This window comes from Elephantulus edwardii, unplaced genomic scaffold, assembly GCF_000299155.1.
Source record: "Elephantulus edwardii isolate Elephantulus edwardi_28Jun2011 unplaced genomic scaffold, EleEdw1.0 scaffold00110, whole genome shotgun sequence".
Classification (NCBI taxonomy): Eukaryota; Metazoa; Chordata; class Mammalia; order Macroscelidea; family Macroscelididae; genus Elephantulus; species Elephantulus edwardii.
The window spans coordinates 417,032-442,617 of NW_006399860.1; the positions used below are offsets into that span (position 1 = coordinate 417,032).

Consider the following 25,586-nt stretch of genomic DNA (forward strand, 5'->3'; position numbering starts at 1 on the left):
AGGTACACTTTGAATTCGACAGTTGCTCTAAAGGAGAAAAATGGGCAATCTCTTCCCAGTGATTAAATGCCTCTGAAAATCTGCTGGAGGGTCAGCTATGGGTCAGTTTCAACTCAATGTTGCATAACAGTAGCCCTTCCTTGAGGAGCCCTGGTGGTGTAGTGTGTAGCACTACAGACTTAGAAACCAAATGGGGGTTCGCCGTGTATTGAAATTGACTCGTTTGTAGTGGGCTTTTGTTTTATTGTTTATGTATTTGTCTTGGTATGCCTCCCTGACGGGCCCTGGTGACACAGTGGTTAACTACCTCGTGGCTAACAAAAGGTTGCCAGTTCAAATCTGTGCAGCAGCTCTACAAAAGAAAAGGCCTGGCAAATGGCTTCCATAAAAGTAAAAGCCAATGCACACCCATGTTTATCGCAGCTCTGTTCACAATAGCAAGGAGTTGGAAACAACCCAGGTGCCCATCAACAAACGAATGGATAGAGAAGCTGTGGTATATTCACACAATGGAATACTATGCTGCATTGAAAAACAAGGAACTCATGTGACATTATTCAAAATGGTGAGCCTGGAGGACATTATGCTGAGTGAGATATCTCAGTTGCAAAAGGACAAATATTGCATGGTGCCCCTGCTGTAAAATGGGACTGATATCAGGGTGGAGGTAAGACTGAGAAAAACTGGATAAATTGTGTATACTGCACTGAAACAGATGAAGGAGTGAATAATTTAAAAGCGATGTATGATAGGGTATTAAGGTTATCACAAGAGTCCACAATTAAGGTTGCATAGTGGAATGTACTTGGGGAGGTGGGAGGGATATGGGGGGATTGTGTACCAGGGAGGGAGTCTTTCTTTTACTTTTGAAAGAGGGGAGCGAACTGGGGGGCAGGGGGAGAGGGCTGGGCGGGTAGAGAAGTACAGCAATGACTGAATGGAAATCCAAATTCTCTGTAAATGTTCAATAAAATTATTTTAAAAAATTAAAAAAAATGTAGAAGCCAAAAAAACTCTAGAAAAATTCTGCTCTGTAACACATAAGAACACTATCAACAGTAATCAACCTTTCCCTGGACCTCTAAGATGTGTTTAGTCCCAGAGGCCATTTAAGGCCGACCTCCCAGAACTCCTGTTTCTTTAAGAACTGTCCCTGACTTGTGGTGTCTTGTCTGTTCCCACCTGACTTCAGGGCTATCCTATGCACACTGTGACCTCAAGTCTCGGGATCGTGTGGCACTTACTCATGGGGTCTCGAGCAAAGACAGCATCCGATGGGGGCCCAGGCTCTCCAGGGCCTGAGGGAGCCACAGCCGTGACCCGGAACTCGTACTGACAGCCCTGCCGCAAGTCCATCACCGTCCACTTCCTCTCTGTGAACAATCCACCCTAAGTGAGTCCCACCTTGACAGGACCAGCTCGGTGAAGAGGGTCTGCCTTCTGGAGGAGACCAAGACTGAGACCCCAACACATTCCTACTCCTGGCCCCTGGTCAGTCAGGTGTGACTCAGGGCTAAGGCGAGCAGGGTAGTTTTCAGAGTATCAGAACCTGCCACGTTCTTTCACCGACTTGCTGGGTGGCCTTGAGCAGAAGTTTTAACCTCTCTGATTCTCTGTCTCAGAGATGTTGTCATACATGAAACAATCACAAGCAAGTGAAGTAGAAAATACCCTGCTGTGCCCTTGGTTTAACTCTCTCCTCTCAGAGGTGAGGAGACTGGAGCCCTGAGAGGCCTCAGCTCTGAAGCAGCACCCAGCATCGCCACATCTAGAAGCCAGATCTGCTGACCACCTGTTCCACACGCCTCTGCATACCTGGGCCCCAGGCAGGCCTGCAGCCAGGGTATGCTCCTAAGAGTGCTGAGCTCTGAGACTGAAAGCAAAGGGTGGTCTACCCAGCACTCAGGCTTCTCCAAGTCCTTTCTGACAACAGAAAGCTGTTCATTGCCTAGAAAACTGCTTGATGACGTAGGGGACACTGTTCTGCATCTTATAGCAGAGGAAATTCAGATCTAAAGAGAGAAGGGAACTGCCCTTCTCATGGCGAGGGCTCAGAGATCCACCTCTGGCTTTCAGGTGGGGCCTTTCCCCTAGAGCCAAGGCTTTGCAGCACTGACACTACTGACAGTTTTGGGTAGATAATTTTTATTTGGAGTGGAAGGTGGTACTGTCCTGTGTATTGTATGAAGTTTAATATGCCTAGCCCCTTCATACCAGATGCCACCCACCCACCTCACCCCCAGCTGTGACAACCTGAAGTATCTGCAGACATTGCCAACTGTTCTCAAGGGGGTGAGGACCACTCCATTAAATAATCTGGTGTGATAAGCCAAAGGACTGCCAAGCTGCCAGGGGGTCTAAAAGACCTTAGGAGGCAGGGCCGAGCAGGGTGAGGCCACCGGGCATGCTCACCTGACACAGGCTGGTCGTTCACTGCTGTCCACGTGTTGCTCCCCTTCTTGCGCTTCTCAATCAGGTAGCCCAAGAGGTGGGCGCTGCCAGGACCCTGAGGTGCCTTCCAGGACAGTGTAATGCCCTGGCTAGAGGCTGATATGATGGCTGGGGTGGAAGGGGGGCCAGGGAAAGCTAGAGGCAGAGAGAGAGGGTGCTCAGTCAGAGGCAGGAGAAGGTGTGAACTCCTGGGGAGGTCTCGGGGGGGGGTACATCTGATGGACAGGGTCAACCTGTTCAAGGGCACTATTCTAGCAGTTGAGGGATTAAAATGACAGAAGCAGGGAAGGCACTGTGGTCTAAGAATCTAGGATTCCCCTTCAGGCTTGAGTCTCCAGATACAGTGCTTCAGTCTAGATCATCTGATAGAGAAGACTCTCAATAGAGTTAAGTTCTTTCTGTCCTTGCCCCACTGCTAGAGCCACAGCTGGAAGAAACAGCCACGGAATCACTTTCAACTCATGATGACCCCATATGTGTCAGAGGAGAGCTTTGCTCCAAAAGGCTTTTAATGGCTCATTGTTTTAAAAGTACATCTAGTAGAGCTTTCTTCCAAGGAGCCTCAGAATTCATTCAAATCACTAACCTATTAGTAGCAGGGAGTGTTAAAGGTTCAAACCACCCAGGGACTCCCCTAGCTGGGAGGAGACTCCATTAAGTCTTGCTTCGTGCTCTGGCTTCTAGATCTTAAAAACAGTTCATGTTATGCCTGGAAGGACCTCAAGAACCCCAGCCACTGGTTGGTGTCCCTCAGCCTTTAGGAGAAAGCTGTGGTCTTGTGGGCACAGTGAGGGGACCACAGGCACTACCCAGGCGCAGCCTATCCTCTCACCATCTGGAGCCACCAGCACCTCCTCTGACTGCAGCGCCTCACCAGCCCCCTCAGAGGTCACCGCCTGCACGCGGAACGTGTACTTCCTGCCCTGCTCCACCTGGGCGTCCGTGAAGGTGGTGCTGTCTGCCGAGGGCTCGCCCACCTTCAGCCACGTGCTTCGGCCAGCCTGCCGCCTCTCCACCACGTAATGTAGCACGGCGCAGCCCCCGTCATCCTGAGGGCGCCGCCAGTGGAGGCAGACACCAGTCCCATGGCCGTCCTGCACCTCCAGGGGGCCCTGTGGGGGCTGGGGCTTGTCTGGGGTCCCAGGAAAGGATCAGAAAGAGAAGGGAGGTCAAAGGAGCTGGAAGGGGAGAATGTTAGTCACCCCCTCACCCGCAACAGTGGATGAGCTGCTAGGAAGCAACCTGGCCTGAAGGTCTTGAGACTAATCCAGAAGTCCAGACAACCAGATGTCCCTGGTCTCCACTCCTAATGCCACAATCACCCCAGGATGGTGACCTGGAACCAACCCCAAGGCCAGCCCCACCACTCAGTGGCCGGCAAGGACACCTGCCCAGAACTCTGGCCTCTGCAGTCCTGTCTTGCAGCTCCACTCAAGACTGAGGACTACCCCACACACAAGATTCCCCCCTAGGTCTCAGATCATTTACGCTCGGAGAACAGCAAGCAGCCAGTTCCTCCTTCCAGGAGGAGCCAGCCCTCAACTAAACTGTCTCATCCTAGCCAGTCTGAGGAAGAGATCTTAGGCAGCATCTAGATGAGGATCCCAGCCAGAGAGCACCCCTCGGCCTGCCCTTGGAGCAGGGAGGGTGCAGAGGGCTGGGGTGGGCACCTAGGACTTGCAGGGAGAGGTCGGCCTGCACAGAGCCTCCTGCACTCCTCAGCGTCACACTGTACTGGCCACAGTCCTTCCTGCTGGCGCTAGGGAGGCACAGCCTAGTGAAGTCGTCCCCCAGGGCCACCTGGGCCCCTCTGTTGCTGCCGCCCAGCACTTCCACCCCGTCCTTCCTCCAGGCAGCTTGAACGGGAAGGTGGCTCTGGAAGGGAATCTTCACTGTCACCGGCTTCCCAGCCTTGACCACCAGAGGTTCTCTCAGCTTCTCTGTCACGCTCGGAGCAATGGTAGGAGGGTCTAGAGAGAAAAAAAGGGCACAAGATGAGCAAAGTGCTGGGCCCCCTGGGCATGAAGGGAAGGAGGATTCAGAGTAGGAAGCTTGGGTGAAAGGAGAGATGACTTTGTGAGCACTAACAAAGGGAAAGGGCTTCATCTGCAGCAGGAGGGACCAGAATTAGACTTCACCATGAACTTCCTGACAAGGACGGCAATTAGATGGCAGAACAGGAAGAATGTGGGCTGAGTATTTAAATTTACAGAGTTCTTCTCAGACTGAAAATGAGATTAAACATTGGCTGTAGACTAGCAACAAATCCAGGTGTTTATAAGTGGATAGCCATCTCGTTGCCTGGTGCAAAGAGATGGTGGGCAGGGCTGGGCCTCACCGTGGACGGTTAGTGTGGCCTCACTCTGCTGGTTGCCGGCTACAAACGTGTACCTCCCGGCTTGCTCTGCCTCCACATGTTTGATGACGAGTCTGTGCACAAGCCCGTCTTGTTCAAAGATCACTCCATCCTGGGCAGCGAGCTGGAAAGGGTCACAGGAATAGTCAGTCATCTCTACCCCACTTCACTCCCAGGACCAGCTTGACCAATGTGACTGCTGGAATCACACCACCTGCATGAATGCGGTGCATATTAGGTACAAATGCTCTCTACAAAGGCATATTTAAAAAAACTAAACAGACCAAATCTATTACCATTAAGTCAATTGTAACTCATGGTGACCCCACGTTTCAGAGTAGAACTGCTCAGTAAAATGTGCAATGGCTCCAATCTGACACAACCAGATCACCAGGCCTTTCTCCCACCTCACTCCTGGGTGGATTCTGACCGCCTGGCTTCTGATTAGTTGCTGAGAGCAAATTCTTTCGACCACATAAGACCCTTTCTCCATGTGGTTGTTGTTGTTGTTATGTGCCATCGAGTCGCTTGCGACTCATAGCGACCCTATGTACAACAGCCCTAAACTCCGCTCTGTCCTGTGCCAATCGCACTGTCTCCGACACTCCCATCCCGATTATCCCAGTCACTGAATCAATCCACCTCATAGAGGGCTTCCCCTCCTGTGCTGTCTCTCCACCCTCCCAAGCATGATGTCCTTCTCCAAGGACCGGTCTCTCCTCACAACATGTCCAAAGTATGTTAGACGGAGCCTCAGAATCCTTGCCTCCAAGGAGCCACCCGGTTTAACCCTTTCCAGGACGAATCTATTTGTTTTCCTACCAGTCCATGGTATTCTCAATACTCTTCTCCAGTACCACAGCTCAAAGGCATCAATTCTCCTTCTATCCTCTTTGGTCATTGTCCAACTCTCTGATGCATAACAAGTGATTGTGAAGACCATGGCCTGTATCAATGCACCTTAGTCTCCAGAGAGACACCATTGCTCTTCAGCACTTTGGAGAGGTCCCTAACAGCACACTTCCCCATGGCAATGTGCCTTTTAATTTCCTGGCTACTGGTGCCAAGTACTGTACCCCATTTAATTTCCACAACAACCTCATGAGGTAGGTACTATGATTAGTCTCATGTGTAGGTGAGGAACCAGGAATGGACAGCAACTTGCCCAAGATCATGAACTCATGCATAGCAAAGCTGAGATCTGAAGCCAGACCCAGCCGAGGCCAAGTTTCTCACTCTGAACCACTGTGGCACTTCCTCCTGTGCTGACAGCTGCCGTGGAGGACAGCGGGCACACAGAGTGAGGAGCGACCTCACCTAGTTAGGATGAAAAGATGGCATTTGCACCTGAGGGAGGGGCAGAGTTCAGTCAGGGGAGGAAAAAGAGAGGTGTTTTGGATTGGAGAAGGGTACAACATTGTCGAGGAAGGAGTAAAGTGACGTGCATCCTTCTAAGAACCTAGTTCTTTGTAAAATGCATAACATTTGTGGGCTACTTACGTTTTTCAAGATTTTCACATTAGTAAAATGAATCTTCATTTTACTTACATCTTCCTTACAAAGCTTCTCCTTCTCTAGCTCCCATCTGCTCCCCCCATCCCACAACTGGTTGGTAAAGAGAAAGTGTGAGAGGTAATACCTTAACTCCATCCTTAAACCAGGTTCCAGGTCCCAGGTCACTGGTGAGGGTGCAAGAAAGAATGGTAGCCTCCCCTTGCTGGGCTACGGTGTCAGCCAGACCCTGGGAGAAGTGGCCCATGAGACCTGGAGAAACATAGGGGGCATCTCGGGGTTACACACACAGGGATACCCCCCAAAACTCAGCCTCCCAGACTGTAGCCAGCACAGTCCCACCAGATGGGCTCAGTAAGCGCCCACAGGCCAGATCTGAGGTGTGTGATAGAGGAAAGAGGAGGGGCTGGGGATGGAGCTCCCTGGGTCCCATAGACGGCAGCTGTGTGGTTGAAAACAGAAGAGCAGTGCAATGACCCTGGTGCTTTGGAGATGGAGCTCTGGGACATGCATGGGGGATCTCTGAGTCACATGCAGCCTGGTCCCCTCCACACAAGGGGAAGAGGCGGCTTCCTGAATTTAAAGGAGGTCCCTCCAAATGAGTGCCACTGACAGGGACAAACTCTTGATGTAGAGGATGAAACGGGTCCAGTTCAGGCACCGCAGAGTTCAAAAGACCTCCCCTTGGCTCTCGCCCACTGGAGACAGCCCAGCTCAGAAATACCTACCTCGGGCCTGCTTGGAGAAGCTGCTGGTCCCCGGCTTGTATCCAGATCCAGGACTTTCGGGGGCATCCTTGCCATGGAGTTTTGCCCTTGCCCCTGCATCGCCTCTCCTGCTGCCCAGATGACCAGGGGTCTTCCAGTCCTGAGCTTCCCCATGGCACCCTCTGCTTTCACCTCCACGTGATCGCCCCAGGTCTCCGGCCTCATCTGCTCCCCTGCTCTTAGCTACTCCAATGTCAGCCCCTGACTGAGGCCTGCCCCAGAATGAGCTAGATCCCTTGTCTAGCCCACCATATTCTACCCCGGGCCTCTCAGACTCCCTCTGTGTGCTGGAACCTTGGGCCCTGCCATTCTCACCCTCCAAGAACCCCTGCTCCCTGAGGCCTCCAGTTCTGCCTCTCTGTCTTTTGTTTAACTGAAAGTCCGAGTCCTGGAAGCCCCCCAATCTGTCTTCAGGGCCCCGTCTGTCACTGACCCCACCCATGCCATCCCAAGAACCCCTAGATCCTGATTTGCCAGATTTTTGAGTTGAATTGAAGCCACTCTCCCACTCAGAATTCCCCTTGCCCAGGATATCCATGTTCTCCAGACCTAGACCTTTGCTCTCCAAGGACCATGGACCTTGGTGTCTACCAGTCTCTCCCTGCCCAGGCCTGCCCGCCCGGCCACTGGAAATCCCTGGCTGGCCATGGGTCCCACCAAGTGGGGCAGCCCCCGAGACTGACATTCTCCCTTCTCTTGACATAGACCTGCTGTCTAGAGCCTGGCCTGGCCCTTCTGAGCCCTCCCAGCCAGCTTCCTTCCCTCTGCCACTGGACTCTGAGTCCCCACCTCCCTGAGGTGCCCATTCTCCCTGGCCAGCAGTTCCACCCCTGCCTGCCATCCTGGGGCCTGCTCTCCCAATGTCCCCTTTGTGACCAGACTGTAAAGCAGCTGTCCCTGACCAGTTCTCACCCTCTGCTGGCCCCTGACCACCAGCAAAAGACCCAGAAGACCCCATGTCCCCTGCTCGGTCTGCAGACCCACGCTCCCCACTTAGAACCACTCTACCAGCGGGACACCCTGGGATTCTAGAGCCATCCTGCCCCATGGCACCAACAGCCCACAAGGCGTCAGGGGTCTCTGGGGTTTCACACCCCCCAAGACCATTCCTGGCACCCTGCCCATCTGAAAGAGTCCCTGGCCCTCCCTGAGACCCCAGGAGCCCTGGGCCCTTGAGGCTGTTGCTGTGTGCTGCTCCAAGGCCAGCTCCATCTACAACCCCTGGTCCACGGCTTCTCTTTGCACCGTCCTTGGAACTAGTGCTGCTAGGAGATGCTTCTGATGTGACCCTATAGCCTGGCCCATGTCCCATAGTTTCTTGGCCTCCGGGTCTACTCTCGTTGCCCATTCCAGTTACGGAATCTGCTTCCCCAAATTTCCCTGAGCCATCTCTGCAGCCCCTTCCACCCACTGGGCCCATTTCCCTAGACCTTCCTGAGCCTCCCTTATACCCTCCCTCACCACCTGGCCCCATCCCCTTATTGTCTCCCAAGCCTTTCCTACAATCCATCTCACTCTGTGAAAAAATGAGCCCAGAGCTCCCTAAACTATCTTTGTAATCTCCCTCTCCCCCAGAATCCGTTCCCTCAAGAACCCCCAAATCCTTCCTATATCCCAGCTCACTCACTGGCCCCATTTCCCCCAAACCCCCAACACTATTCCTATAACTTGCATCATCTCTTGGCTCCTTTCCTCTGAGGCCCCCTGAACCATCCCCAAAAATCACATCCTCTGATCCCAGTCCCCCAGGCCCAAAGCCCTTTGACCCTTCTCCATAAACTGTCCTGTGTCCAGTTCCCTGAGATCCTGGAATTCCCGATCCAGCACCAGAGCCTGGCACACTGCCAGACCCATATGCCCTCCGGCCCTCAGAACCAAGCCCATCGTGAGAGGATAATGCCTCCGGGAACCTCGTGTCATCCCAGTGCCCAGTCCCAGGCCCAGATGTCCTGGGTCCAGGGCCCCTACTCCCATCTCCATGCCCTATCTTGTCCCCTACCCTCAAAGACCCTGGTTCCAAGGCTCCTGGGACCCCAGAGCCATTTTCATAGGCTCTTTCTCCTAAAGACACCAGATCCCCTGGAGTCCCGAAGACCCCACTACCTCCAGCCTGATCCCAAGGCCTTACTCTTCCAGAGCCCTCTGCTTCTGCTCCCACATGTCCCTTCCCAGCTGTTTCCACTGCCTCAGAGACTCCTACACCACCTCTACCCACAGACCCCACTGTGCCAGGACTCCCTCGGCCACCACCCCCAGGGCCCATTTCCCCTTGGCCTCTGGATGCATCCCAATGGCCTTCTGCACCCGTGGGCCCTCCAATAAGGCCACCAGCATTGTTCTTGAAACTGCTCCCCAGACCATAACCATCTTTGTTTCCAGACATGCCTGAGCTGTGCTTGTGACCACCTCTTTCCTCAGACTCCATTTCTCCAGGTGTCCCAGAAGTGATTCTACCACTGAGACCTTGACCAGACCCTATTTCTCCTGGTACCCCTGAGCCATCACTGTACTCAGGCCCATTTTTAGGACCTAGTCCCCTAGAATACCCTAAGCCATCTGCATAACTTGACTCCATTCCCCCAAGACCTCCTACACCCCCCTTATCTCCCATCTCACCTCTGAGCCCTTTTCCTCTGGGGCCCCATGACTCACTCATATTTGAGAAATCAGACTCTGACTTGAGTGCTCCAGGACCTCTCAAACTACTAGTATTTCCTAGTGCCCCCCGAGATCCCTGGACACCCAGGCTAGCATCCATCCCTTGGCCAGTCACCTGAGTGCCACCCATATGCCCCTTCCCACCAGACTCAAGCACTCCGGGACCAAAGTGGGTTCCAGTGTCACCCCAAGAATTTATGCTACTGGATGCTTTGCTGCTAGGGTCCCCTGATCCCCTCTGACCTGTTGTCAAGCCCTGGGAAGACTGGAGGCTTTTAGAGCCATCTCTCATCCTATATAAGGCCCCAGCTGACTCTTGCCCATCCCTGTAACCCAAGCCCTTTCTGTTGAGCTCTTGTAGGCTCCCTTCCTGGTTTCCAGAGCCTCCATGCTCTCCAGGGCCTCCAGAGATTCCAGGACCTCCGAAGTCTCCAGAGCCTCCAAAGCCTCCAGGGACTCCATAGCCTCCAGGACCTCCAAAGCCTCCAGAACCTCCAGGGCCTCCAAACCCTCCAGTAACTCCAGAGCCTCCAAAGCCTTCAGGGCCTCCAGAACCTCCAAAGCCTCCAGAACCTCCAGGGCCTCCAGAGTCTCTAGGGCCTCCAAAGCCTCCAGAAACTCCAGAGCCTCCAAAGCCTTCAGGGCCTCCAGAACCTCCAAAGCCTCCAGAACCTCCAGGGCCTCCAGAGTCTCCAGGGCCTCCAAAGCCTCCAGTAACTCCAGAGCCTCCAAAGCCTTCAGGGCCTCCAAAACCTCCAGAGCCTCCAGGGCCTCCAGGGCCTCCAGGGCCTCCAAAGTCTCCAGAGCCTCCAAAGCCTCTAGTAACTCCAGAGCCTCCAGAGCCTCCAGAACCTCCAAAGCCTTTAGAGCCTCCAAAGCCTCCAGGAACTCCAGAGCCTTTAGGGACTCCAGGGCCTCCAGGGACTCCAAAGCCTCCAGGGACTCCAAAGCCTCCAGAACCTCCAGGGCCTCCAGAGTCTCCGGGGCCTCCAGAGTCTCTGGGGCCTCCAAAACCTCCAGAGCCTCCAGGGCCTCCAAAGCCTCCAGAGACTCCAGAGCCTCCATAGCCTTCAGGGCCTCCAAAGCCTCCAGAGATACCAGGGCCTCCAACGCCTCCAGAACCTCCAGGGTCTCCAGAGTCTCCAGGGCCTCTAAAGCCTCTAGGGACTCCAAAGCCTCCAGAGCCTCCAGAGCTTCCAGAACCTCCAGGGTCTCCAGAGCCTCCAAGCACTCCAGGGTCTCCAGAGCCTGTTTTAAAGCCTTTTCCCTCAACCACAAGCTCCCCTAGGCCTTCATAATCTGCTTGAGCCTCAGGACTTCCAGGCCCCAAGGGGAATTTTTTGCCACCTGATGCCTGTCCCAGAGACTCTCCTGACTTCAAGTGGACCCCTGCCTTTCCATGATCAGAATCTCTGCCTCCCTGAGAGTCCCAAGCCCCAGAGCCCACACCTGCCTTTCCTCTCCCCTTTCCCCTGCTCAGACCACCCCTTCCTTCCATCCCATCTATGCCATCCCCTTGCAATGTCTTCTCCATCTCTTCCCCTTCTAGCCAAGACCCCCCAGAACCAAACTGGCCATGCCTGTCCCCTCTGTGCTCCTTTCCCTCCCAGCTGTTCCCTAGTCCTCCAGCCTGAGGAGGCTTGGAGCCAGCCTCCCAGCCTCCTGCTGTCCCCCAGCTTCTGTCTCCATCACTGCTTTGGCCATGCTCTTGCTGTGCTCCTTCCATGAGGCCCAACCCTGAATCTGAGCCCTGTAGATGGGTTCTCCCTGGAAGATTTCCACCCCAGCCTCCCTCTCTCGAATGCCCAGGACCCCAGGCTGAGTAAGCAGTCTCCTCTTCCCCCATCAAGGAGTAGTCATGTGCACCAAGACCACCTCTCTCTGGGCCACCTGGACCCTGGAGGCTGGAAGTCAGCCCAGTTCCTGTGAGGGAACCACCCATGGGATCCTGCTCTCTGGGGTCCCCTCCCTTTCCACTAATCCTCCCACAGTTTTCTGCTTCTGAGGTCCTGGCTCCTGGTGCCTGTAGCTGGTGGTCGTCACTGGTCATCAGAAGGCCTTTATCCTTTCCATCTTCAATCAGGCGATGTTTTCACAGAACGCCAATGCCCCATGGAGAGACAAAAGAAAAGAACAAAGTCCCGTTATAGTATGTCACGGTGCCTGCCTGAGAACAAGTGTTCTGCCTGACCCTGAGTTCTCCTAGTAGTGAAACAGGTTGACAACAGGAGAAGAAAGCCAGGATCCCTGGGCTGATGTATGGACAAACCTCATCACTGCCTCTCCGATCCTGCACCCACAAATCGCCTCACACTCCGACCTGACATGTGAGGATTTGGGAGAAGAGACAGAAACAAAACTGATCTGCTTATCCACCTGCCACCATTAGCCATATAGTTTCTAGAAACCTGACTCGCCCTATTACCTGCCTTACAAATATCTACACGATGCTTTCCTGGAACCACTTTGAACTTGAATCCTAATCCCCAGTGGAGTTTAGGGTTTTCCTCTTGTCCTTTCCAGGAATGGCTCACCCACATAGAACCTGGGCTACCGTCCGAAGCTCTGTCCAGGATGCTAGCGCCATCTTGGATTGTGTCCCCAAAGTAATCCCAAGAACCCTAACTGACCATACGCAGCTATGACGACGGGGCAGGTCAGGGAGGGAGGTCTGCACTGACAGTGGATTGAGAGCAGATCTACAATTTTTACATTTTACCAGAATTCAGGACCCATTGGAAAACAGGTGAGTAACAAATGAGATAAGGAGGAGCAGAAAGACTGCTCAACTCGGAGAAGGCATTGTCTGTGGAGAAACTTGAACTGGTGTCTGTCTTTGGAGAGTTGAGCTGCTAGCTGGTCACCAGTTTGCACCTCTGATATGCTCCGTAGGAGAAAAATGAGCCAGTCACTTTCCATTAAGATTATAGTCTCAGAAACAAACAGGGGTTTCTTTGGTTTTTATTATTTCCAACAACAACTTGTTCATAAACAAAACAAACAAGTGACAAATGTTTCCTGTGATTTAAAATTGTTTTAAGAACTACTATTTCTAGCAAATGCTAATTTATTGTTGTCTCCTACTTACCAAAATGTAAGCTCCATAAAGGCAGGAAATGTATTTATCCTATTTACAGAATACACACTAAAAAAACATTTGCTGAATAAATACACACACAGAACACCTGACCAAAGGAAGGCCCCCCCCCGACTCCCCCCTCCACCGGCCTCCGTCATGCCCTCCCCAGCAGAAGGCAGAAGGGGAACCACTCACCTTCAACCACCAGCCAGGCGCTGGAGACGTGGAGCCCGGTGCTCAGTGAGTAGAGGCCCATGTCTGAGAAACGAGCCCCCTTCACCACCAGGCGATGAGTCAGCCCGTTGGCAGACACAGACACTTCGTATTTCTCATTGTGCCGGAGTGGGCGATGCTGGAAAAGCCAGGTAGCGTTGGGGCAGGGACTGGAGAGAGTGCATTCAAAGACAGCATCGCCCTGGGGCTCACAGCGGACCTCCTTCAGGGGAACCATGACCCTGGGGGGGATGGCTGCAGGAAGCAAGAATGGGGAGTCAGCATGGGGGCCCCACACAGTATGGCCCAGACAGCAGGGCAGGCTGTTCAGGAATCCAGGTTAAGACCTGCACTCCACAAAAGCCCTATATCGCCTCAGATGGATTGTTTACTTAGCCAGGAGTCAATTCTCCTATATGATAAAACTATACTATATGATAAAACTAGAGAGCTCTGGTGGGCTAGTGATAAGAAGATGCACTGTAATCCCACAGTGCAGTTCCAATCCACCAGCTGCTCCTGAGGAGAAGATGGACTTTCTCTTGCCATGACTAACTGCCTCTGAAACCCTTTTGGAAGGTCAGCTATATAGTTAGTTCCAACTCAACAGCACACAACAACACGATACAACTTTGTGAGTCTGATTCACAGCGACCCTTTATGATGATTAGAACAGACCATAGGATTTCCTGGGCTGCAATTTTTATTTTTAAATTTCATACAATTCTTTTTTTTTAAAAAAAAACAAAACAAACACAAAACATTTACACTGGTTTACCTACAAAGTTCATATATATTGCCCATCACACCAGATCCCCCCTCTCCTCCACTCTTCAAACTGTGTGACCACATGATTACACCCTTTCCTCTCCCCCTGCTTTCCCCCTTTAGATCCTCATACACATTTTACTAGTTATCTATTTCTATAATAATGATCTTATATGGTATCTGTCCTTATAGGAACGGGTTATTTCACTTAGCATAACACTCTCCAGTCCCTCCCAAGTTAGGTAATAATTTACAAAGTCACTGCTCCTGTGTGCTGCATAGTATTCCATTGTGTGAATGTACCATAATTTCTCAATCCACTCGATTGTGGTTGGACATTTGGGCTGTTTCCATGTTCTTGCAATGGTGAATAGCACTGCTATGGACATTGGTGTACAAGTCTCTGTTTGTGCCTCAGTTCCCATTTTCTCAGGGTACATTCCAAGCAGTGGAATAGCTAGATCATATGGAATTTCTATGTTCAGCTTTCTGAGAAAACACCAAATTGCCTTCCAGAGTGGTTGTACCATTTTAGAATCCCATCAACATTGTAGAAGAGTTCTTATCTTGCCATATCATCTCCAACATTTCTTACTTGCTGTCCTACTAAATTTTTAGGTTACAATTTTTATGGGGACAGATTGCTGAATCTATCTCCTGTGTATCTGCAGATGCGTTCAAACTGAGAACTAACTACTGTGCAGCCATGAGTCCTTGGACAATATAATGACGGGCTGTAATTTGTGATTGTCAGGTTCTGGTAGGTGGGCTCTTTTCAGTTCTAAAATTACATTGTTCTGAATCCAAAACCAGTAACATGTTGAGTGCCAGTACTTTAAAATAAAACAACAACAACAAAAAAAAATTCACTGCCATCAAATCAATTCCAGCTCAAACCCTCTACTGGGTTTCTGATGTTACAAATCTTTACTTCCCTTGATGGGAAAGAAACTTCCCATCTTTCTCCTGAGGAGCAGTTGGTGGATTTGAACTGTCAACCTATAGATTAACAGCCCCAGACACTATACACTACAGCACCAGGGTTCCTTTAAGTATGTCAAAATTTTTATAAGTACTTCTGAGGTAAATATTATCTTATCCTTTTTTACAGATGATGAAACCAAGGGTCTGAAAGGCTAAATTACTTGCCCAATCTTACACAGCTAAGAAGTAATTCAACTAGGATTCAACCCTCAGTCTGATTCCCTTTCTTCCCTTTCCCATACCAGGTTATTTCCGGGGATTATCAAAGCCCCACTCCAGATACTCTAGGTCTCTTGTGTCTTCCTCAACCTTGATTCAGCTGTATCCTTTATAGGTGAGACCAACACTCTCTTCGCATGAGGTTTCCTTTCCCTCCCAAGAGAACTCTCCAGCTCCCTATCATTTTGAGGGCATATGTACACAGGTGCTCAAGTGCCAGAACCAGAGTTCAAGAACAGAGGAAGGGATGGTTCCCAGGTAGAGAGAGTGTATGGGTGCCAGGGAAGGAAGAGGCATGGATAAGGCACAAGTGTATTTAACTCAGATGCTAACTCTTGCTAGAGACTTGTGGAAGATAGAGATGTGGCATCAGAGAGGAGTGAGGTCAAGGCTTGAGATACTGAAATTAGTTTGGATCTGATCTGAGAATAACAGAGAGCTGCAGAAGATCAGCGAGCAGGAGCATGACACGTGTGCACCATGACTGTAATTGCAGCACCATAGAGTTTAACACCAAGGGGAAACAGACCTTGGGTCATGGCTTTAAAAGGTAAAGCTCATAGCTGAGCCGTCTGGGTGTGAATCCCTTTTCCCAACTAGATTTGCTGGCCTTGAGATGGGGCCATATCACATTTTGTCCCCCTGAGCTTGACCCTGTCGTGGATCCTTCTCCTGACTTGGGCAGCAAGGAGCACTCACCGCTGGTGTCCAGCTCTGTGGAGAAGACTTCTACATCCTCAACCTTGACCTGGTAAATGCCAGCGTCCTCAGGCTGCAGGTCCTGGATCTGGAATTGGTAACGCTTTCCTAGTCTCCGCAGACAGTGCTTGGTCTGGTTGTCAAAGCCAAAGGGGATCATCTCACCATCCTGAGGCCAGAGAAGGAAGAGGCAGTGAGACCCTCAACAAGTAATTTTCTTCCAATTTAATGCCCAGGCATCAAACACATTCCTGGACGTAGAAAGTGCCAGAGGACAAGGGAGGACTAGACACTGAAAGTAGTTTAAGTCAGCGCAAAAGAGGAGTCTGAGGTGAAGGGGAATAAGCACTCTAGGAATTTTCAGAGTTAATTATCTACAAATCTTATGTCAACCTGAGGTTGCTGAGACAGAAAATCAGGCTGCAAGTATCGCCACCTTGCATGCTGCACAAGCTGGCCCGGGGAGGGGTGTGTGGCAGCTCATTTGTCCCCCAAGGAGGACACTGCAAGTGCCACCAGATAGCACCAGCTTTAACTAAACCCTTATTGGATTTGCTACTAGCTGAGTAGAAACTATAGCTATCATTCATCGCTGGTGGTCAGACACATCTGCAAATGGAACTGAAACTCCTCCTGCCCCTAGCAAATCGATTATAATGTATGCTGAGAAGTGATAGTGTGGGAAGAGGGAAACGAGTCATGCTTTACCTAACTTATCATCTCACTGTGCCAAATGAACTGCCTTGTCACACTCATTACATCAATTAGGACACTGGGCCACAGGAAAGATCAGTTAGTTTGTCTCAGGAACATAGCTAGTAAGCCGCCAAGACAGGATGGATTTTTTTTTACCGAACTAGTATCATACTTTACTGCCCCCACCTGGTGAGAGTTTGTAAGGCACTATAAGCTGCTTTGGTTTGTAGGTAAGTGGTTATGTCAGAAGCGACTCATAGCTGAGCCTGCAGCATGTTTTCAGAAGCATGAAAGGAGAATGAAGACTGCATGAAAGGAGATTGTCCATCTTTCTCCCACTGACAGCTGTGGATTTGAACTGCATGCCTTTGGGTTGGCAGTACACTTTTATACTAAGCCACAAGTGCTCTCTATAGTTAAGTTGTGTCATGTTGTTGTGTGCCTTTGAGTCAGAGCTGACTCTGATGGGTTTTCAGAGGCAGTAAATCACACAAAAGGAGAATGCCCATCCTTCTTCCGCATAGCAGCTCATGGATTCAAACCCTGTGCCTTTGGGATTTCAGTGCAGCTTCTTACCACTAGGCCACCAGAGCTCTTCCAATACAGTTTATAAGACTAGGCCAATGTGGAAATACCTCAAATCACTAGAGAACACTGAGTATAAGGTACTCAGCACCTATTTCTTACATGCCCATGCCCGGGTTAGACAAGCTCACAATCAGCTGGAGATCCACTAGAAGCAGAAATCAATCTGGAATATTTGCACCAGGTTTCACTTCAATCAGGAGAGTCACTGAATGGTGGGCTTACCACCTGTGTACTTTGGATGTTCGCACTGGGGGATCCATCAACCCCCAAATCCTACAACAGCCCTTCCAGGTCCCCTCTCCTCCAGTCCCCGTGCAGCCTCACCTTATACAAGTAAATCTTGCTGTCAGTATTCTTGAGGTCCAGTTCGAGGTCAAATGTTGCCACCCCCTCCTTGGTGACCTTGATGTGTCTCAGGTTGGAGACGGCAGTGACGTACTAAAAGGAAGTCAAGTCCACCAGGGACCTCCCTCAGATCTCTCTGCAGCGAGCTCCAGACCCTCATGTTCCCCAGTGCCACCCTAAGCCCATGTCATTCTGGCTGAACATGCATGTGCCCATTTCCTAAGCAGTGAGACATATGCCCCATAAAGAAGGACATTCTGCAGGATCAGAGGCAGGAAGGCAAGCAAGAAAGAACCTTAACATCCAAGTGCTCTGGGAACATGATAGAGTTTCCCCATTCCTCTGTGGCTTTGTCCAATATAAACATTTGTTGAACTTTGCCTACAGTAGATATGTATTATAGCAGGGGGATCTGAGATACAACAGATCAGACAGCTCAGAGGAAGTTGAAACAGGGGATAGGAGTTTTGATGAACCCTCTTCAAACTGATAAAGCACCTTTTCAGGATAATTAAAATGAGTTGTTTCCCATTCTGAGGGGAGAAAATGTACATGATGCACTTAGTTTAGTGGGGTGTCAGCTATCTTTAATTTGATTGGAGTTTCTGGGTGGTGCAAGCAGTTAGTGCATTCAGCTGATAATAGAAAAGTTGATGGTTCAATTCTAGCCAGAAGCACCTCAGATGAAGGGTCTGGCAAATCTACTTTTAATATATCACCATTGAATAGCATATGGAGGAGCACAGTTCTACTCTGGCACACAGGGAGTGGCCACGAGACCAAACCAACCTGATGGCAAGTAGTTTGGTTTATAGTTAGATTAGGCACAGGAAAGAACTTTCTAGGTTCTTAGCTTCTGACTTTATGACACACAAAGAACAGGGATGTCTGGTCAGAATGATAACTCACAAAGACTAATCGGCAGGTGAACCAGCTCATGGTCGACCCTCCATTGGGTTTCCACAGCTATAAATTACACTGGAGGCGACTGTTCATCTTTCCCCTACTCAGTCACTGGTGAATTTGAACCACCAGATTTTGGGCCTTTAGGTTAGCAGTCCACGCCCTACAAACTATTAGTTAAGTCTACTAGGCTAAATACTTTATGTACTCATTCATTTTCTCAGCAACAGCTATGAGGCAGGGATAACTATACGCTTCCTTTTACAAGTGAGGAAACTGAGGTAGCAAGGCCTTTCTTTTTCCAAAGTCCCAGAGTTCAGCGAGCAGCTGAGCCAGGTTAGCTGCTTAACTAGAAGTCCCATTAGCGGAGCTGGGACTTGACGCTGCTCGAGTGTGGGTCCCTCAACCACTCTGGGCACCCCAACCGAGGCCGGTTCCAAGGCTGTGCGTGCAGAGCGGGGCATGCGCGGTGTACCTGTGCCATCTTGTCCTCATGCTCCTTCTTCATCTCTTGCAGTTTGCGCAGCATGCCCCGAAAGTCTACGATGCCATATTTGAGGCAGATCCGCTCGTAGTCCTTCCGGTCCGCGGTCATCAGCAGCTGCCACACTTGGTCGGGGTCTATCTTTTTCTTTGGGGTAGGTGGTGGGGTTCTGGGGTCAAGGCAAACAGATCAGCATTCAGGGGGACCCCAGGTGCTGGTCATTCCCTCCTGGTATCCCAGGGAGGCTGGAGAATTTTCTAGCTCTGCCTTCCAGAAGCCAATGGACACAGAAACTGGAAAATTCTGTAACCAACCACTACTTAGGATTTGAAAGATTCCCAGGATCCAAAGATGGATGGGTGTGTGCCTCAGCTCACAGCCCTAGATTTAACTGATAGGCGATCTCCTAACTAGCTTTTGGAGGAAAAGTATTCTGTGGCATAGAATTTTTTTTAAGTCCCTATTGTAGTGATTGGAAGGAGGAGTGGCGTCCACTTCCATAATAGCTTGCCTCCAGAAACCCTATGAATCTGGAGAGAGGATGAAAGGCACCCAAGCGTCGAGGACTCTCCTTCACAGGGTCGCTATGAGTCGCCTGTGACTCGACGGCACTTAACAACAACAACATTCTAGTTAAGCACTTTTTTTTTTTAAAAAAAAAAAAGGAAATCAAGACCCTGAGAAGGAAGGTGATTAAAAATCAGTCACTCTGAGTCAACTGCAACTTTTGGTGACCCTGTGTGTGTGTGTGTGTGTCACAGTAGAAAGCACTGTGCTCCACTAGGTTTTCAATGGACTGGAGCAACTTTTTGGTTTGCAGCTGAACACAAAACCATTTACACTACCCTGAAACTCTGAAGAAATGATGAACTCAAAGGTTGTTGTTAAGTGATGCTGAGTCGTAGACGACTCATATCAACCCTATGAACAAAAGACCTCAACACTTGTATAACTTTCATAATTTTTTTCAAGTCCACAGAGGTTTTGGAGGCAAGCTATTTCAGAAGTGGATGCCACTCCTGCTTCCAAGCTTGTTTAACTGGGGAGCTCCGCCAAACACTGTCCACCATGGGTAACCATTATCGCATTTGGCACATCTACAGATTTTAAATTATGTGGTAAGAGCTGAACCCTAAAATCCCAGGTCTGTGTTCTATCCTTCCAGCTTGCCACCCAGACGCTGACTTCCCTGCACGTGTTGTAGGGCGTGGGCCTGCCTGAGCCCAGCCTGCTTATAAAACTTAGAGGCGACAGACACCAAGAAGTCTTAAGTTCCTCATGGGCACAGTCAGACCCACCTCTTTTTCAGAATATTCCGGAAGTCTGCCAGCTCCTTCCTGAGGTCTAGAAAAGAATCAGGAATGAGGCCCTAGTCCCAGAGTGGGATGCCCAGGGCTTAATGTGGGCTTTTCTGTGGAAAGGGGGTTAGAGAGGTAATGAGAGGAGGTCCTACGGTCTTGGACTGATAGCAGAGCTTTCGAAAAGAGCTCACCTGTAGCTTGGAGATGACCCACAGTGTCTAGGGTTAAAGGATGGGGCTTGGACAGACTGGACAGGCTGGGCAAGGAGTAGCTCACTCCTGAAAGGTTGTGAGGAGATTTCTGAATCATCCACCTACCCTCCTGGGGTTCCTTTTGCCTCTTTCGATTCTTCCGGAAACCAACTGGACCATCCAGGGAGGAGAGGAGAGAGTTGATACAGAAAAGCAGGAGGAGAGGTAAGATTTACTGATGATCTACCTGGAAAACTGAGCAAGTTTCGGCCCTGACCTCCCTTCTCCTGTGAGGCACAGCAGCATCCCAGCAAGAAGGTTGGAGTGAGGTTGGCCAGAGTTTTAGCAGGGCGAGATGGAACTAACTTGCTAACCATCTCATCAGGAAAGGCATCCTCACATATGCAAAGGGCCCAGGGAGGTGGTATAAACAAGAGACGTGGCCACTGGTGACCACTGCTCTTTCCATCTGAGAGCTGGCATTTCAATGCATAGGCCCACTATTGTCAAATATGTTAGACACTGCAGTCATTCCTAATTCCCTTGCCTGCTTCTTTTAGAGAGGATGGAAAATGTTTGCCTACCTAGACTCCTGGCAACTAGAAGTAGTCATGTGACACAGATTTGACCAATTAGAAGAGGGAAGCAGAAGTCCAAGAGACATTCCTGAGAAAGCTTTTGCTTTCTAAAACAAAAAGGGTCAATGTATCCGGAGCCTCCTCTTTCTCCATCTTCCTTTCTTGCATATGGGTTAGGTTTGGATCTGTAGCAGCCTTCTTTGGACCATAAAGTGATAAAGCAATCATTAATTATGGCAGAGCTGTGAGACATAAATGTTTGGCTCTTGGGTGACAGCAGTGAGTTGCTGTAAATAATTACATGTTGACAATTAATTCGGAAAATTTTAAACACTGTGTAAACCAAGAGTAACATCTGAGAGAGGGATTTGTCCATTGTATTACCTGCTTGCCACCTCTGCCCAGGGCCTGTACAAAGCATCCTTTGTTCAGAAGAAAAAAAGAAGTCCAGAGAGAAAAACTAAACCTACTGAAAGATCCACCAGAAGATCTGGGGCTAGGAAACAACTTCCAGGTCCTGACCTCATTCCACTGAATCAAGATCTATCATTCAAAGATACCCGCAACCGTGCGTTGGTATGTGTCTGCTTTTAAAACCCTGTGTTGTGGTAGTGTCATTAAACTAGGTGATTAAACTAAGGGCTCCCTCCAGTGGCATCACTAGGATGGGCATCATTCAGTACAGTAACTCGGGTGTCACACCCCCACCCCAGTCCCACTGTGGGCTGGCCTACCCATAAGCCCGTCTCCATCAGTGGTGCCCCGCCCACTCCCCCACATATGGATTTGAGCAGCCATAGGCCCCAGCCATTGTGACTTTCCACATTGGCCTCTTTTTCTCGCCATTCTCTGCCCGTTGGTGGTCCTGAGACCCACCTGCTCACACTCTGAGGGGGTAAGGAAGGAGTGGTGAGTACTGCACTGCGTAACAGCAATGCAGCCAACCCTAGAGGCATTACTGTCTTGGGAGACCCTCCCCTTGCTCCAGTCCACCCAAGGCCACTGAAGACTACAGGGTCATTTTGGCATCATCTCCTCTGGTAATATCAGGCAGTCCTCACCGCCCCTCACCCTCAGCTCCTGTGATGCTCTAGTAAGCCAGTGGCTCCCTCCCCTCCTTACACTAGCTGTGGCCTCTGTTTTTTCTGAGTGCTCCCGGGGGAGGAATCCAGGGCTGATCTCCTGTATACAAAAACTAAAGAAGCACCTTCAATGACGGTGAGCCTCGCAGCACACACAGCTTCTCCGTATATGTTCACTGCTATGCAGCGGTACAGGTCTGCATCGTCCCCCGTCAGCTTGTTGATCTGCAGAGAGAGCAAGGGCCAGAGAGGCGGGCTAGCTCAACCCCACCCTCCACTCACTAGAGGAGACCGTGCTGGAGGTATAAGCATGAAGAAAGCGTGATTCTTCCCCTTACAAAGCTGTCTTCATCGGGAGAGACAGACCTCAACACAAAAATGCAAGATCAGAACAGGGAGTTGGGCATACCAACACCTTGCCATCTGTGACAATGTGGTGTCAAATAAACTTTATATTTGGATCAGATGGATCTGAAACCGAGTATCATCTCTGTCATGTATTAATGGCCGTGGGACTTGGGCAAGTTACATAATTTTCCTGAACCTTAATTTCTTTGCTTGTATTATAGGATTTTTTGTTGTTGTTGTTGAATGATAAGATTTAATTGTCAGATGTGAGCTACTTGGTCTTTTTTATTTAATTAACAGTCAAGTGTGGATTGTTTAGTTATTTTTATTTAATTAGCAGCCAGGTGTGGGTGGGTAATTTGTGGTTTTTTTTGTGTTTGATTTTAATTAACAATCAGTTGTAGGTTGTGAACCTCTTTTTTAAACCATTTAGGACCATGTGGGTAGGCCTTTGTGAATAAAAATTGGGCTCTATGGCTGAGGCCTTTGTGTAAAGACTGATTTGTTATTAGAGTTACACATTAAATTGTGTTTGGGAAGAATATTGTTCTAATTGGTACAGCACTTGTCTGTCAGTTTGTGGTACTGAAATAACTTGTGGGTTGCTGTGATACTGAAAGCTATGCCACTGGTGTGTCAAAATTCCACAAGGTTTCCCCATGTGATAGGTTTTAGCAGAGTTCCCAGAGTAAGACAGAGGAGGAAGCAGATAGGCCATCCACTTCTTAAATAACAGGCCTCTGAAAATACTATGTACAATAGTGGAATGTGAGTAGTTGTAGTATTAGTGGTAGTATGGAGATTGTAACTCAGTCAAAATGAGAAAAAATAATGACAAATGTCCTTTAATAATTCGAATGTGGACTGTAAGTAGCTTGAATGTTGGAGAACTAGGAATTGTGAAAAATAAAATGGAGCACATGAACATCAACATTCTATGTATTAATGGGATGAGGTAGACTAGCTTTGGTCACTTTGAATCCGATGGTATACTATGCTGGGAATGAAAGCAGAAGAATGGTGCTGCATTCATTGTCAAAAGTCAGTTTCAAGTTCTATCCTGAAATACAATGTTGTGAATACTAACATGAATATTATTCAAATATACACTCCTACATCTCGAGCCAAAGAGGAAGACATTGAAAATTGTTACCAAATCTTGCAGTCCAAAATTGACTGAACATGCAATCAAGCATTCGTTAATAATAATCGGTGCCAGTAAACCAAAAGTTGGAAACAATGAAGAAGGAATGTTACTGTTGTTGTTGTTTACTATCGAGTCAAAACCGACCCATAACTGACCCTCCAGCAGGTTTTCAGAGGCAGTTAATCTCAAGAGAGGAGATTGCCCACCCTTCTCCAGAGGAGCAGCTGGTGGCCTTGAACTGTGTGCCTTGGGAATTGCAGTGCCACTTCTTGCCACTAGGCCACCAGAGCTCCCTAGTAAAATATGGTCTTGAAATGAGAATGGAAATAGGATGATCAAATTTTGTATTTTCAATGATTTATTCATTGCAAATACTTTAAAAAAAACAAAACAAAAAACACAAATGGTGACTTTACACATTGACCTCACCAGATGGGCTGCACAGGAATCAGACTGACTACATCTATGTAAGAAATTGTTATAGAAACTCAGTATCTGTAGTCAAAACTACGCCAGGAATGGACTATGAGTCAGACCACCAATTACTCATGTGAAAGTTCAAATTAAAACCGAAGAAAATGGAAACAAGTCCATGAGAATCAAAATATGATCTTGAATCTATTCCATCTGAATTTCAAAATCAGGTTAATAAATTTGAAGCATTGGGCACCGGTGATTGGAGACCAGATGAACTGTGGAATGATATAAAATATATTATACATAAAGAGAACAAAAGGTCATTACAAAGACAGAAGAGAAAGAAAAGATTGAAATCGATGTCAGAAGAGACTCTGAAAATTGCACTATGGCATCAATAAGCCAAAACAAACAGAAAACATACCAAAGAAAAACAGCTGAACAGAAGATTTCCAAGGGTAGATTGAAAAGACAAAGCAAAGTATTATAATGGAATGTACAGAGAGCTGGAATTAGAGAATAAAAAGGAAGAACTAGCTGTGCATTTCTCAAGCTGAGAGAACTGAAAAACAAATTTAAGTCTTTTTTTTTTCAAATTTAAGTCTTGAATTGCAATATTGAAAGATGCTATGGGCAATATATTGAATGACCCAGGAAGCCTCAAAAGAGATAAAGGGAATACACAGAGTCACTGTACCAAAAAGAACTGACTGACACTGAAAAATTTCAGGAAGTACCATATAAACAGGAGCCAATAGCAATTGAAGGCATTGGCAAAAAATAAGGCCCCAGGTATCGATGGAATGCCAATTTACTTGTATCAATTAACAGATGCAACCCTGGATGCACTCATCAGTCTATGGTAGGTAATCTGGCCAAAGGATTGGAAGAGGTCCATATTTGTTCCCATTACCAAGAAAGGTGCTCCAACAGAATGTGGAAACTATAAAACAGTATCATTAATACCACAGGCAAGCAAAATACTGCTGAAAATCATTCAAAAGTGGCAAAACAATACATAGATAGCGATTTTCCAAAAGTTCAAGCAGGATTTAGAAGAGGTCATGGCACCAGGGATACATCATTGCTGACGTCAGATTTATCCTGGCTGAAAGTATACCAGAAGGATGTCTATTTATGCCTTCTTGACTATGCAAAGGCATTTGACTGTTTGAATCATAACAAGTTATGACTAACATTGAGAAGAATGGGAATCCCAGAGCACTGAATTGTGTCCATATGAAACCAACACCTGGATCAAGAGGTTATTGTGTGAACAGATAAGGGAACGTTGCATGGCTTAAAATTAAGACGGGAATGCATCTGGCTTGTATGCTCTCTCCATACATATTCATTCTGTTTGCTGAGCAAATTTTTCGAGAAGCTGGACTCTATGAAGAAAAATGTGGCATCAAGACTGGAGGTAGACTCTACAATAACTTGTGTTATGCAGATGATATAACCTTGCTAACTGAAAGTGAAAAGGACCCAAAGTACTTGTTGCAGAAGATCAAAGAATACAGTCTTCAATATGGATTACATCTCATTGTGAAGAAAAGAAAAATTCTTACCAGTGGACCAATAGGCGATATTATGATAGATGGAGAAAAGGTTGAAACTGTCAACAACTCCATCTTACTTGGATCTATAATCAATAACCTTGGTATCAGCAAATAGGAAATCAGGAGATACAGAGATACATTGCACTGGGAAAGTCTACAGTTAGGGACCTCACCAAATTATTGAGGAGGTTCAAAATCAGGAAAGGCATACACCAGTGATGCATCCTATTTCCATTTT

General features: G+C 48.7%; 1 protein-coding gene across 1 annotated transcript in view; it reads right to left on the bottom strand.

Annotated features, from left to right (window-relative positions):
* Window positions 1-25,586, bottom strand: part of IGFN1 (immunoglobulin-like and fibronectin type III domain containing 1) — a 48,280-nt gene that overhangs the window by 15,337 nt on the left and 7,357 nt on the right. The window contains exons 5-19 of the mRNA XM_006892109.1: window positions 22,000-22,099; window positions 20,341-20,385; window positions 20,021-20,066; window positions 18,714-18,891; window positions 17,315-17,428; window positions 15,707-15,875; window positions 13,019-13,291; window positions 9,988-11,817; window positions 7,048-8,892; window positions 6,447-6,571; window positions 4,790-4,931; window positions 4,122-4,421; window positions 3,284-3,583; window positions 2,413-2,586; window positions 1,245-1,373 (exon numbers count right to left, since the gene is read on the bottom strand). Of these exons, the coding sequence (XP_006892171.1) occupies window positions 1,245-1,373; window positions 2,413-2,586; window positions 3,284-3,583; window positions 4,122-4,421; window positions 4,790-4,931; window positions 6,447-6,571; window positions 7,048-8,892; window positions 9,988-11,817; window positions 13,019-13,291; window positions 15,707-15,875; window positions 17,315-17,428; window positions 18,714-18,891; window positions 20,021-20,066; window positions 20,341-20,385; window positions 22,000-22,099 (5,770 nt within the window). The remainder of the gene's footprint in view (window positions 1-1,244; window positions 1,374-2,412; window positions 2,587-3,283; window positions 3,584-4,121; window positions 4,422-4,789; window positions 4,932-6,446; window positions 6,572-7,047; window positions 8,893-9,987; window positions 11,818-13,018; window positions 13,292-15,706; window positions 15,876-17,314; window positions 17,429-18,713; window positions 18,892-20,020; window positions 20,067-20,340; window positions 20,386-21,999; window positions 22,100-25,586) is intronic.